Consider the following 14,271-nt stretch of genomic DNA (forward strand, 5'->3'; position numbering starts at 1 on the left):
CCCAAATAGAACCAGATGAATCAGTGCCAGGAAGCGAGACGCTTATCTTGTTTAGAAAATTTGCTCTTGTCAAATCACAGCTCTTAAGAGCTACGTGCCGTTTAAAAATTCTCCATTTAAATAGTGTGCTGAGAAATTAGACTGCTTCTACTCTTTTATTTGGCAATGAGCTCAGTTACTTGAATGAATGTTTTGAGGTGGAGAATATGAATCTGGCAAAAAATATGGCAAAGTAGATCATCCCACAGCCCCAGTGCTGGTCAAAAGGACACTTAGAACCTGCCCTTTTGCCAAACAGAAGGTATTCCAAGCGAAAAACAAAAACAAACAAACCCAAAAAATGCCTTTTGAAAAAGTAAGTTGCAAAGCTTCAGAAGGTTTCCTAGAAGCTTTGGCAGATAGGAAATCCCTGAGCATCTCCCTTTATCTGCCCATGCTGTGACTGCGTTATTCCCACAACCAACGAAACAAAAGGAAATCAAGACTTACCTATTTTTTACCTAGCTTCCTGAAGGGAATATAGATTAGTAAGCTACGTTTAGGTGTCTCTAGGTTGAAATTCAACTTTTCACCATCATTGGACAGAAGGTGCTATCTTCTGACCTGGTGTCCTAATAAGCACCAATGGCTTCCACTCATACCTGGGGGGGCCAAGGAGGAATAGGGAAGGACTTTGCTCTTCTTGAAAAACTGGATGCAGGACCCCATCCCTGAGGAAGCAGACCAGCATCCCCAGGAGACTGTGAGGCACTAATGTGGTTGCCCAAATGAGGGGCAGGACACAGGAAGCTCTTCAAGGGCAAGGCCCAGGTGTTTCATTTTGGGGTCCCCCCCACAAGAATGCCTGGCACACAGGCTCTTTCAGTAACTTTTTCCTTGTTCTGATGGCCAGTGGTTTCCCATCCAGGGTGCAGAGGGCTTCTGGTATCAGCCCAAAGCCTCTGACTCTTACACATCAGATCAGCCACCAAGAAGGCTGCTCTGTCTTTGAGACCCAAAGGTTATGAACGCAGTCCAAGAGTACTGTGAGTATATACTTGAGGCCTCAGCCATGCCCAGGCCTTCTGTGTCGTGGAGGCTTTTTAATTTGGTATAAGTATGGAGTGACCTCTTTCTCTTGTCCCTGCTCTGCCCTGGAAAGTGAGGAGGCCACTGTAGTTCCCAGCCCCCTTCCCCATCCACCTCCCCCCAGAGCACGGAGTTCCTGTTTGGGTGGAGATTTTCATCTGAGTAACAGAAGGGAAACTGATGAGTCAGATAATGTCTTTGAAAAGATGGCAAGTTCGTCTGAGCAACAGATGAGTCATGACCGGTGTGACCCGGATTGTCTGTTGAGAGTTAAACGTGAGCTCACTGTGGCTGTGGAACTAGCTCCAGGGCAGGGGCACCCCGTACAGCATTCCGCAGGATCCATTTTGAGAGTGTGACCTTTGAAATCACATGTTTTAATTTGATTCCCAGGGAGGAGAAGATGAGGCTGACCTCAGCCCAGCAAGTAGGGGACCAGCCTGCCCGTCCTCCTTAGCTCCAACAAGTCAGCCGTCCCACGGGTATGGTGCCAGGTCTCTGGGGGGACCATGGTTGCTCTTTATCTGACTGTTATTCCAAAAGCGAACACAAGTCACGTGCAAAAGTTTGAGACTGAGCGTGAGAAGAGCTGCCTTCTAAAAAACAGCTGCAGCAGCAAGTATGCCGCTGAGAGCTGGGGGGTCTGCACATGGGAACGACGCCGGGGCCTCGGGGAGTGCCCCACGGTGTGGGCTGAGGTCAAAGTCAGTCAGTGCTGCAATCCCTCCCATCGGCTCTCATTCAGTAATCCTCATAGCACGTGGGTTTGACCACCACAGGTCAGGTCCTATGCCTGGGTCACGAGCCCACGTGATTAAAAGACCGGACCCCTCAGTTCTACCTTAGGTAGCAGGAAGGTCTTGCGTCCTTCTCCTAGCATAGAAAGGTGTGTGCTGGCACGGCCTTTCAGGGACCCAGTGGCCCTGAAACACAGAAAAGGAGTCTCAGTTTGCCCATGCAGTGCATGGATGTGGCTACTGGTCTTCAGATCTGTGGGGTCTGTGCCCTCCCTGCTAGCTTCTATAGTGTTGGGAAGCCACCCAAAGTCCACCCCGGCTATTGGGCTTGCTGTGTTTCGTCTGCATGAGCCAGCGTGCCTCCCAGGGACCGAAACAAGTGTCAGGTCAGGGAAGGTCCATCTGGAAGTGCTACAATGTTACAGTACGCTTGTGAGTAGGCCCACTCAGACTGGGGCTTAAAATTCTCCCCTCCACTTTAATGCAGGCGTCTGAGAGCCAGACAGGGAAGTGAGGACCAAAGGGGCAGGCAGAGGGGAGGGGGCTGAGCCAGCTCCAGGGTCTCACCCGTTTGGCCCAGTCTCTTGGAGGCTGTGCTGAGGACTCTCTCCTGCTGGAGGGGCAGATGCACAGGTGTCAGGTGGGCCAACACAAGCCGGATGCTGCTCCCTGTTTGTCCCAGTGCCTGTGGGTCTGCGTACCTGTGAGCCAAGGGCAGGCAGAGCTGTGGGCTCTGAGAGCCTCCTCGCTCAGAAACCTGAGCGCAGCTCACCATCTGGGAAGGAAACTTCCACAGACAGAGGGGTACAGTTTACCCCTGGGGGAAACCCAAGAGCCTCCTGAAGTATGTGACTGCTTGTATGCCACCTATGAGGTCTGGGAGTTGCTTCATGGGAGCCAGAGAAAGCCCAGGAGGGTGGGGTGAAGGGAGTGGGGCTGCCTGCGGACTGGAAGTCCTGGGTGAAGGGCTGGCCACTCCATGGCTTCGTGACATTTCCCCAAATGCTCCCTGTTCTCCCCCCAAAGCGTGTGCACCTGCAGTCAGCCTCATCTACAAGCTGGCATCGGCTCACTCCTCCCCAGCTCGGCTGCACCTCCTACAGGGGGACTTCAGTGGCTTTCTTCCCTGACCCCATTGCATCCCCTGCAGACCCTGACATGCACCTGTGCTGTCTCCACCTTCCCCAGAATGGGTGCTCCTGGGGCAGTCTCCTCCACCACCTGGCCGCACATGGCTGTCATTCTGTAGACATCCGTCGAATGGTACAGTCAACTTGCTAACCTGAGCTGCTGCGACTCTGGTAACCAGAAGGGCAGGAGCAGAACGCTTCACAGGAGTAACTGAAAAGAATCTTTTATTTATTCTAGAAGAAACATGAGCAAGCCATATAGAGGAGAAAGGGTGTGAAATTAATGAAGGCACTAAAATACTTCAATTCACTCCTTGATTAGAGCTGAAGAAAACTGTAGATAATTAACACAAGTGAACATCTTGCTACAGAAATGAGCAAGTGATGCGGGTGAGTGACAGTGCCCTTGGAGATGTCCAGGAGGCTGCTGGTAAAAGCAGACAGTGTGTGATGCCAGGCTGAGGGGCCACCACTGACGGATGCTTCCATGTGCATGCTCTCCATCCAAGAGCACCCCGGGGGAGGAGGTGGGGGGCCTGACGCCCACCCTCAGGCTCACCCCTTCAGGCTGGAGGAGGAGTATAACCTGAAAGCCCTATATAACCCACAGGATGGTGGGAAAGAAGGCTCTCTGAACCACATTCTTCTACGATTGCCTTCAATAAGGTATTTTTAGTACCAACCTTTGTGTGTGAAGTGACTTCTGGGCCTGCGGGAGCCGTCCCTGTCTGACCCACACATGTTTTTGAGATGACCCTGAGCCGTCGTGGAAGTCTGTGTGGAGCTGAAGAGGCCTTCTGAAGCAATAAAAAGTGAGCGTGGGCCCTGGGAACCGTAAGGATGAGGACTATATGGGGGCTGCCTCTTCCGTGCCAGCCTGCATGGCCCCTGCAGGCTCCAGGAGGACCAGCCTGGCACTCTGAGCACTGGAGTGGGGGCATCCAGCCGGCTCAGAGACCGTCAGCAAGGCCGTTCTGGCTGTGTGCTGCAGAGGGGACAAGGGCGGAGAGGGAGTGAGGAAGTGGCACTGCTGTGGCTGTTGGTGCGCAGAGCAAGGACCAGGAGGGTGGGAGGTGTCTGGCTCGCAGTGGGCCGGGCCATCCCTAAAGAAAACGGAACCCCCCACCCTTCCCAGCACCCCTCCCCAGCATGAGCCCTGGGCCAGGGACGATCTACAGACACCTTGTGCAGAAATGAGGACCTGCACAGCCATCTGCTTCTGCTTTTCTCTCTGAGGCACCCAAAGGAAATAGAAGTGGGAGGGGCAGAGGTTTTTCAAGGTGAAGTCAGATTTATTTACATTCCAGTTCCCCCAGCAACGCACACCTAGAGGCCAGACTTGAAGTTTTGAGACTAGAGGAGAGCTCACTCGTCCACAGAACAAACTGGAAATAAAGATGGAAAGAGCATGCGCATTAGTGTCCTGAGGCAGACTAGAGCAGTGCCTCCCGGTGCCGTGGCCGCAGGAGCTCCCTGGCTCCAGAACCCAGCCTGGCCCGGCCTGACCCTGGTGGGGCCCGCCAGCCTCCCCCACGGCCTCTCGTGGTGCCCTGCCCATTGGCAGGACGTAGAGCCCCGCCTGCTTCCCAGTCGCTGCAGAAACATAGATCCTCACCGTTCAGGGCCTTCGTTTTCTCAGCTGTGATGTGAGGTTCACCCTGGCAACAAGTTCACATGGGGCTTAGGAAAGATCCTGTGAGATGTTGACACCTGCGCTCCTGCCCTCATCCACCCGGGCTGGTGGCCCACGGCATGACTGTTCTTAGGGCTCCCGGACAGACCTCTTATAAAGAAGGTGCAGTTAGAGTTTTTGAGGTACAGCTGAGAGTTAAAGATGTGTTTTGAAGAAGAGGAGTGTGTCGTCCCTTGGAGGTGATGGCATTCCTGGAAATGATACTGTTAGCCCCCAAAGAGGCCTGTCCACTGAATGTTGAATGAGTAGAAGACCAGAAACTGTGAAGGGAACACCAGCTTCCGCAGCTAAGAATCCAGATCTCCCATGTGAAGAGACTCAAGGTAGCACGAGATCCAAGCCTGTCTGTTTGCAAACTAACAGCCATGATGCTGTCTGTCAGCAGGTCCCATGCTAGAGCGTGTGACAGGCGGGCTGTGGGGCTGGTGTCGGTACCTCTGCTCCAGGGCTCCGTACACCCACACGCTTAGCCCAGTCGGACAGCCGGGGCAGCGGTGTCCCGCCACATTCATCTCCAGGTTTGGTCTTTTTCCTGTTTTTGTCATCAGGAACTATTCTGTGTTCCTTTGAAATAACAATGGAAGTTTGATAGAAGACTTTTCTGACTTAAAAGACTTAATCAGGGTGGCTTGAGGCCTATGATGTAAAGAATCTTTTTTTTTTCTTCATTGTTGTTTTGATGGGGAAGGATAGAAACTCCCTTTTTGTGCTAAGAGTTGAATGCAAAGTCTTTGTTCTATTTAATGTCATGGAGATCCTCAAATGTTCAGGGAATGAGAATCTCCTCCTTCCCAAAAGACAGTTAACTTTCAATTATTTGATGGTTGCTCCCCCAGGATCTCGAACATGATTGTCAATTCCGATGGCTCCTGGGGTATTTATCGCACTTGCTAACACTTGCTTGGTTTTTAAGATTTGCAGTGTGCTTCCCCCCCTGTGGAAGTTGGGTGCTAATGCACGTCACTCACTGAGAATGCTGGCCAGTGCAGGTGCCTTGGGCTGCTGAGCCAACGTGAGCCTTACATGCTTGCCTGGGGTCTGTCTGCTCACTGGGAGGGCCGCGCATGACTGGGCAGGTGTCCCCCGTCCATAGCTTCAATGTCCACTGAGCAGGTGGACGGTGCAGGTGGCACGCAGAAGTCACCCTGGTCCCAGGGGCTGCAAGGATAGGTGGAGGGGTGAAGAGACAGTCCCTCATCAAAGCTCCATTCCCTAGGCCACCCACAGGCCCCTGTTCAGAGGGCTCCTTGATCCCCCAGAAGCTGGACAAACCGGTTTGGAAATAATGTTAATAGAAGCTTTTCAAACTCCTCTTTCTCCTCCCCTATTTGATTCACCTCTCAAATCTCAGTTGTTTCCCTCCCCAGCTCGCTGCCTTCTCTGCCGGCTTCTGTCTGTCTGGGTTCTCTAGGACAGCTCAGCTCCCTGCTGGACAGGCTCAGGTCTCTCTGCTCTCTTGTCCTGTGGTTCACCCTCTGCTTCTCCTTTTCACTCTTCTCCTCACTGCTGAGACACCAGTACACTGCAGCCCCGTCCTTTCTGCCTTTTCTTGCCTCCCCATGGTACCCATCCTCTCCTGGCACAGTCTCATCTCCATACCAGCCTCCCCAATGAGGAAAGCTGGTACATGTTTGCACTTGTTTTTGTGTTCGAGGTCAGCCGGCAGACCTTGGGGCTATACGGAACTGTTTCTAGGATGAGCCCACACACATGCAGTGGCACACACAGACACACTTCCCTTCAGCAGTCTTTGTCTTCATCTCAATACCAGAGCCCCTGTTTTATCCTTCTTTTATAAAACAAGAATTTATTGGGAGTCTACTCGATGCCATACACATTCTGGATCCTGGGGATAGAGTAGTGATCAAGACAGATAAAAACCTCTACCCTCGTGGAGGGTACAGTGTAGTGGGGAGTGGAGGGCGGCAGGGGCACAGAGGAGAGCTCCAGATAGAGGGGAGCATCGGGGCAAGTTTAGCATATCGAGGGACACATTGGTGTAGAGCTGCCCTGAGCCAGGGTTTGCTGGTAACCCCAGCTGGAGATGCATACTCGCGGTCCCCATCCTCCAGGCTGGACTGGGCTCTCTCTGCTGAGGCTGTCGCCATCCTCTGGAGCTAGACTGGCTTCCCAGTGGCAGCTGGTTGCCTTGCACCAGGATCCTGGCTGAGGACAGGATGATCTGTCATGGGAGGACTCAACTGCTTAGGAGTCCTCATATCCCCTGCGACTGGGGAGATCAGAGTGGAAGAGTGGGGCCTTTAAACTCTCCAACATGATGCCCTCTTTGAGGAGGTTGGCCAGTCTTGAACCTCTGCACATGAAAGCAGCCTTTGGAAAAGGGGTCTTTGTTCAGGCAGAGCCCAGGCAGGAGGGAAGCTGTGGAGCACCACTTGAGGACACAGGTGCTAGCCTGCCAGCCCCATCCTCGGACACCCAGGGGGCCCAGAGGGAGGAGGAGGTTGTGCCCGAGGTGTGTGGGACATCGTTCCTTCCTGGGCCTGGGGTCCGAGGAGGCAGCTGGCAGGGCACAGGCCAGTGGTGGGCCTCGTGTGGTGGCATTACTGCTCTCCGGGGGCCTCCAGGCGTGGCTACAGTGCATGCCGGTGCCCACACCTTGTTGACCAAGCCAGGGATGAGAGCCTGGCCCCTGTCACCCCTGCTGGGCGAAGGGAACAAAGGCAGCGTGTTCTTCCTCCCTGCCTGACCAAGGAAATGTGACTGTTTGCTGAGGTCTGTGCTGCGTGCACGCACACCCCAAGGTGCCGTCACCCCCATCTTGGCACTGTGCTCCTGGCTGCTGTGTATTCACAGAATCAAAGAGATTATTCTCGCCCCATGAAGAGACAGAAGGAGGCAAGCAAACAGGATTTATGCTTCAATTACATTTCCTTGAGAGCAGGCACAAAAGGCGTGCGTTGCTGTTGTTCACAAGCCTCCCACGGCCCCAGCCATCAACTCTCCTTTCCTCTTGTGTTCATCCTGCCCTTGCCTCCCCACATGAGGCCGCCCCCGAGAGGATAAAGGGCAAGCCAGGGTCTGGGGCACAAACGCAATTGTCACGTGACTTTCCTGTTTGTGGTCATCCTCTGTCACCATCAGAGAGCTCCTGCGAGTCATCAGATGTGAAAACAGATGACACCCTGGTTCTCTTTGTCACCTGGGCATTGCTTCAAAAACCTGAATCTTTCTGTCCATGACAAGCAAGGGGGTCCCCTCCAGTGATGGCTTCCTTTATCCTTCCTGAACCTCTGAATCCTTCCTGGCCATTGGTGTTTATCTTTTCAAACAGAGAGAAAAATCAAGATGTAAGCCATCCTTTCATCCCTAAGGAAAGAGGGAGGAGTGGGGGTTGACCTATAAACAAAGGAAATTAACCAGGCAAGGCCTCCATTGAATGAAGCAGAGGCACCTGCAGTGTTTAGGGTTGGGAGTTGGTGGGGGGCAGCTTTTATGTTGTTTTACCTTATTTGACTTTATGCTAGGGACAGGACATCTTTACAAGTTCTCATTCTTTGTAGCATGTTCCTTAGCCGGACTCTGAGACTTCAGGGGGCCTCCTTTCTTCTTGCTTGAACCCTAGTGAGTTATTCCCATTTCCGTACTCACCTCCTGAGAGATGACCTCTCCCAGGTTCAGGAGAGTGCTCTGGGTGGCCTTCCTGAGATCCCCAGACCTGTGATCCCCATGGCCCTGGGAGGGGTGAACATGCCCACCAAGCCGTCCGTCCTGGTAGGAGACCCGAGAGATGATACTTCTTTAAAATTCATCTGCTGTTTCTCATTGAGCTGAAGCCTCACCAGCTTTCCCCCTGGATCTTGTGAGCAACATGGTTGCCTGATACCGTTCTCTCCATCAATTTAAAACCATTTCCCCAAGATCCCAAAGTAAGTGCCCTGTGGGGTTGGAGATTGAGGTATCATGAGGTATGTGACAAAAGAGGCATCCTCCAGAGTCATGGGCTAACTTACAGGCACAGCTTCTAAACCCTAGGCCAGGATTTACACCACTGAGTTTGTTCTTGGTTTGTCTTCAAATAGACTTAAGAGAAAAGTAGAATTTAAATTATAAGTCATGGCACAAATATTGCAAGGAAGGATGCAACCAAGAATTCCCTAACTAGACTGCCTTTTCTTTAAAAAGGCCTTTGGGGTCTCCTCTAGCTCAGACTGTCAATGAACCAGGCAGGTAAGCCAGGGTCTAGTTAGATAAAATGAGGAAAATCCAGCCCCAAACTTGGATGGTTCATTATTGGTTTTCCCTAGAGTTTTCTCTGGCTGGGGGCATCAGGCTTTAGAAGGTGGGATCCAAAGACCTGTGATCTAGTTCTGGCCCATCCTCCAGGACTTTGGTTGAATCACACAGGCTTACTGAGCTGTTGGACAGGAGGGTGGTGCTGAGGGTCTGCCTGCCCCGGTCAGCCAACATAGGGCTGTGGAGTGACCTGGGCTCTAGGAGTAAGAGGCTGAGCTCTGTCTCCTCCCTGGTTGTACCTCTCAGGACCTGGTTCTCTAGATGGGCAATCACAGTGCTGGGTCCTCCCCCTTCCCTGTGCCACTGTAGTGATTTATCATGAAGAGTAGGTCAGGCATGGTGGCCACAAGCCCTGTAGGAATCAAAGGAATTCCTCAAAAAAGGAATCTTCCTTTTGGGGGGACTCATCCAAAGATGAGCCCAGCTGTGACCTAGGTGATGCCAGATGGCATATGCCCACCCCTTTGAGCCATCATTTATCCTTGGCCCCATTCTTCTTCCCATAGGTACTTGGCGCTATATGCTTACAAGCCCCAGAAGAACGACGAGCTGGAGCTGCGGAAGGGCGAGATGTACCGTGTCCTAGAGAAGTGTCAGGATGGCTGGTTCAAGGGGACATCCCTGAGGACTGGGCTTTCTGGGGTGTTCCCAGGAAACTACGTGACGCCCGTCTCCAGGTGAGGCTGGTGTCGCTGCCCAGGAACACACACCCACCGCGTTCCCCTGCAGCGGATTACCACCTGGAGAGCACGCTGTGGCCTGAGCAAGCCAAAAACCACACGGTCCAGAAGTCAGCAAGGGCTCCCCTGCCCACAGCGTTTGGCCACATGAGCTCAGAGTTCCCCTTGGGTGAGGGCTCCACATGGCAAGCTTTTCCCCTTCTGAATTAGGTTTTGCTTGTCATTCCCTCAGCAGACATGGCTGTGAGGGGAGAAGATGGGAGGAGAATGAGCTGGAGTCGGGGCAATGGCACTAAATGGTAATGGAAATTCTCTCAAGAGAGTGAGCTCTCCAGTGTGTGTGTGTGCGCATGTCCCTGTGCCTGTGCGTCCCATGTGAGTACAGCTGGTGTGTGTGTGTGTGTGTGTGTGTGTGTGTGTGAGAGAGAGAGAGAGAGAGAGAGATACATGTATATCTGTTATGCATAAAACACACGTATGCTTACACACACAAAGGAAAAACATTCTCAAAAGCTAACAAGTGTTATTGAGTGATGGCATTAGGAGTAATTAAAAATGTTCTTCTTCCTTGTGCTTTCCTATTTTTGCAAATTTCCTGTTGTGTCATTTTTGTAAAACAGAAAATATAATTTTAAAAGTTTGATCAAGAAGTTCTCTGGAGTTGCCTGAGAATTTCCCGCTAAGATGAGGGGTCGACTGCTGATTTTATTTGCCCGTCTCCCTTGCGGAAACCATTCACGGGCAGAACTCTGGGTTACCTACAGCACAAGCACATCAGCTGAAGACATGGCCTCTAGGTTTCTGCTCTCTCTGGGACAAGACTGATAGGAAGACAATTAAATAATGCCTAGACTTGCACTGATGACTCGACTGATTCATACTTTTCAAAGCACCCCGAGGAGTGCTGCTGGCCCTGTGATGGGCTTCCTTGTATGTCATTGGACCCTTGCTGGAAAGGCCCATAATTTGTGAGTCCGCTTTGTTCAAGCTTTACAATTTGTCTCCTAGGGTAAAAGCGAGTTCAATAGGTAACAGATGTGATTTTAAAAAAAAAAAAAATCAGTGGTGCAATCATTTGAGCATCTGACTCTTCGTTTTGGCTCAGGTCATGATCTCAGGGTCATGAGTACGAGCCCTGTGTCAGGCTCCATGCTCAGCACATAAGTCTGCTTGAGATTCTCTCTCCTTCTCCCTCTGCCCCTCCCACTCATTCCCTCTCTCTCAAATAAATAAATCTTTTAAAATAGTCATGGTTTTGGCTGGTCCACTGACAAGGTGCCTTGCTACAGGTGAATTTCAGGGTAGTTCTAGGGGCTGAGAAAGGAAGGCTCTGCCTGTGGTCCCTGGACAACTGAGTCCTTTTCTAGGAGGCCCTTCTTCCTATGGCGGTTCTTCAGAAACCCTGATTTAGTGGGGCGCAGCCCATCCCTGACTAAAGTTCTGGTCCAGCGGTACCAAGCCGCACGGGGTATGGCTCCCTGACCTGGTGAACCACCTGGCAGTACCTCTTCTCATGCTCCCATGGCTTCTGGTGTTTCATGACCAAGACTCTGAGAGCTCAGAAGGGGACTTTACCCAGCTCTTGGACAAATGGCAGACATTTGATCCCTAAAACTGAACCCACAGAAACTTCAAGTCCCCATATTCTGCTGTGTGGGGCACACTCACCACCAGTGCACAAGTTTGGAGCAAGTACATGGAGGTCAAAGGGCTACAACCCATTTTCAGAGTTGTGTTCCTCTTCCATTTCTTAAATGCTGGAAACTGGATTCATCTGGAAACTTGGGGTGAAAGGGCATCTATTTCTGGTATGAAACTACACGTTCCCTGACATCTGTCAGCAGGACGTGGTCTGCGCCCTTTCCCAGAGGCTGGCGGAAATGAGAAGGTGGCCGTGTCTGGAGGGGAATGGGTGCTTGTCACTGCTTCCCACCACGTGCCAGATACGTCCAAGCCTTGTGGGATGTGGCCACTCTTTCTGGATGTGTGTGGGGACAGACACAGCTATTTATTAGAATGAATCAGGGCAGTAGCTCTGGTACAAAATATTTGATTGGTATTTGTTCTTTGGGTTCTTTTGCTGTTTCTTACCTATTTACATTGAAAATTTGCCCCCATGAAGGTTTCATAAAGGTTGCCCCGCTGCCAGGCTTGAGCTCTGGGCATCCTTTACCTACAGGATTGTCTTGGCATTGTTTTAGTATTTGTGCCCTGGGCTGTGTGGCCATCTCTCAAAGCCAGGAGGTAAGCGTGGACCTTTATTAATGGATTGTATTGTATGGTTTCCTCTGTGACCTTACCTGAATGATTATGTTTTATTTCCTCAGGGCTCCTGTAGGAGGGGCTGGGCCACCCCGGAATAATGTCGTTGGAGGTTCTCCGCTGGCCAAAGGGATGGCCACAACCATCCACCCAGGTGGTGGAAGTCTGAGTAGCCCAGCCACTGCCACAAGGCCGGCCCTTCCCCTCACCACACCCCAGGCCCAGCACCAGACAGCCTCTCCCCCGATGGCCACTTGCCTGCGGCACACAGCCCAGCCGGCCACCAGCCAAGCCCGGGGCACCATCCCCACAGGTATGTGCAGCCCCTGAGGTCTCACTCTGTAGGAAAATTTAACAAGGGGTTCTCATGAGAAACTTGTTGACCCAGGTTTCAAGCAGTCCATGATGGGGCAAGTTATATTTGCCTATCATGATCATAAGCTTTTGCTAATCTCCAGGAAATACATTAACTTATGTTACCCTGTCCTGGCAACTGAAATGGATTAGAGAATTCTCAAATATTGATACACTTCACTGTAGCAAGAGGACTGCATGGACCCCTAGGATTAACCCACTGACACCAGTATCTGGGCCTATTGCACAGGCCCTCCACGTGTCGGGCACTGAGGGGCTCCCCAGCTAGGCAGCTGCTCACCAGACGGAGCCAGCCTGCTCCTTCTCGGGAAGGCTTTGAGGCTGGAAGCAGTGATGGTCATTGACCCTTCACGTTTAGGCCAGCTTTATCAAAAGCCAGGCTGATGTAGTTTAGGGGAAATCCAGTTGATCTGAGGACAGTGTGAGATGTAGACAAATTATGGGGCAGATCTTACAGGCATAAAGAAGGTCAGCACGTCTGGCTTGGAAGCTTAGCCCTGAGCTATTAGGAACTGCTGAAGTGTGGCTCATGGCAACCCTCAGAACCCACACCAGTTGCCTTCCCAGACTGTGGAGCCAGCAACAATGTCACTGTGCAGCACAGGAACCCAGGACAGTAAGCTGTGACTCTGAATTTCATTTAAATGACAGAATTCCAGCTCCAACCCCAAGCTTACTCTCTCAGAAATCATCTCTCTTCTCCTCAGAGTAAGGCTTAAAGGACAAAAAGTGTTGACTCTCTGGAGCAATAAAATACACGATTTTTTTTAGAAACTAGCTGGCCAGGAGATGGCCCATTAGAAGTGCTCCAGAAGGCGCCTTCTCAAGTGTGAAAAGTCAAGATAATACTTAGCACAGCAGGGGCCATATTTTCTCCCAAGTCATGGCTGATGGGACTAGAGGGTGGGAGAATGATGTCCGCCCGCCCACCTATTCTGGGGAAGTTGGCCATGCTGCCGCTGGTTCGGGCTTGCATGTGGCAGCAAGGACTTCTGAGACCATTCAGGTGTCCCAGAATGTGACATGAACATCCTGAGTGTTTTAGAGGACCGCTTCCATCAGCATGCTCACTGACAAAACAGGACTCTGTTCCTGCTCTCAGCTCCCACACACTGGCAGAGAGGCAATGCTGCCAGGCAGGGAGGCTTTGAGTGCTGGTGGAGGAGAGTCCAGGGTGGGACATTGGTGATGGGGGAGATTGGGAGAGCCTCCTCAGAGGAGGTTGATCCCAGACTAAACAGCAAAGTAACACTCGGGTCGGGGAACAAGGAAGGGCACCATTTGAAGCAGGAAGAAGGAAAGGAATAGTCAAACAAGTGACAGAAAGCATGTCTTATGCTCGCAGCAGTTCAGTGAAGACAGAGTGAACACAGAGTGAACACAGGTCTGGCTGAAAGCATGAGCTTGAGACCTGTGTTTGGAGGCTGGGCTGCCATTGGTTTTGCTTGCCTCAGTTTCTCCCTCTGTAAAATGGCACTTACCTCTGGGGCATTGTGTGAGGACTGTCTCACGTGGCATATCTAGTGTGTATTCAGTTCATGTAGCTATTTCTATTCTTCTGTTAGAGAAGAAGAATATCACCGCAGTGCTCAGTGCACAAAAGTCCAAAAAGTAAAAATAAATTATTACTGAAGAATCTAGGGGGTTGAATTCTCTCATGAAAGCCATGGGAACTCACTGAGGGATTTTACACAAGAGGGACAACACTTTATCAAATATCACCATGCATGGTAGGGAGGAAGAATTGGTGTGGGACAGCCCAAAACTGGGAGCCATTAGAGTGGTGTTGCTGTCCCCGTGTGACAGGTCAGAGGGGCCCAGACCCAAGGAATGGGGCTTCCGAATTGAACAAATGATGGGATATTTAGGAGGCAGAATGGTTATGACTTGGAAATGGGCTGATGCTCAGGGAAATGAAGGAACCAAGTCCACTTGCCAGGTTTCTGTACCAATGACTGAGAGAACGACAATGGCATCCCTGGCCTGGAAGATACCAGCAGGGACTAGTTTATGGTGGAAGACAATGATGTGACTTTGCAGAGTGCAATGGGCTAGTCATGCTGTGGCCCCCA

The 14,271-nt window shown here is 51.5% G+C and overlaps 1 protein-coding gene across 1 annotated transcript in view; it reads left to right on the plus strand.

The window, feature by feature from the left end:
- SH3RF3 (SH3 domain containing ring finger 3) overlaps positions 1 to 14,271 on the plus strand; it is a 364,818-nt gene that overhangs the window by 278,887 nt on the left and 71,660 nt on the right. The window contains exons 6-7 of the mRNA XM_047745167.1: positions 9,389 to 9,559; positions 11,890 to 12,137. Of these exons, the coding sequence (XP_047601123.1) occupies positions 9,389 to 9,559; positions 11,890 to 12,137 (419 nt within the window). The remainder of the gene's footprint in view (positions 1 to 9,388; positions 9,560 to 11,889; positions 12,138 to 14,271) is intronic.

Source organism: Lutra lutra, chromosome 9 (genome assembly GCF_902655055.1).
Source record: "Lutra lutra chromosome 9, mLutLut1.2, whole genome shotgun sequence".
In the NCBI taxonomy this organism is placed as follows: Eukaryota; Metazoa; Chordata; class Mammalia; order Carnivora; family Mustelidae; genus Lutra; species Lutra lutra.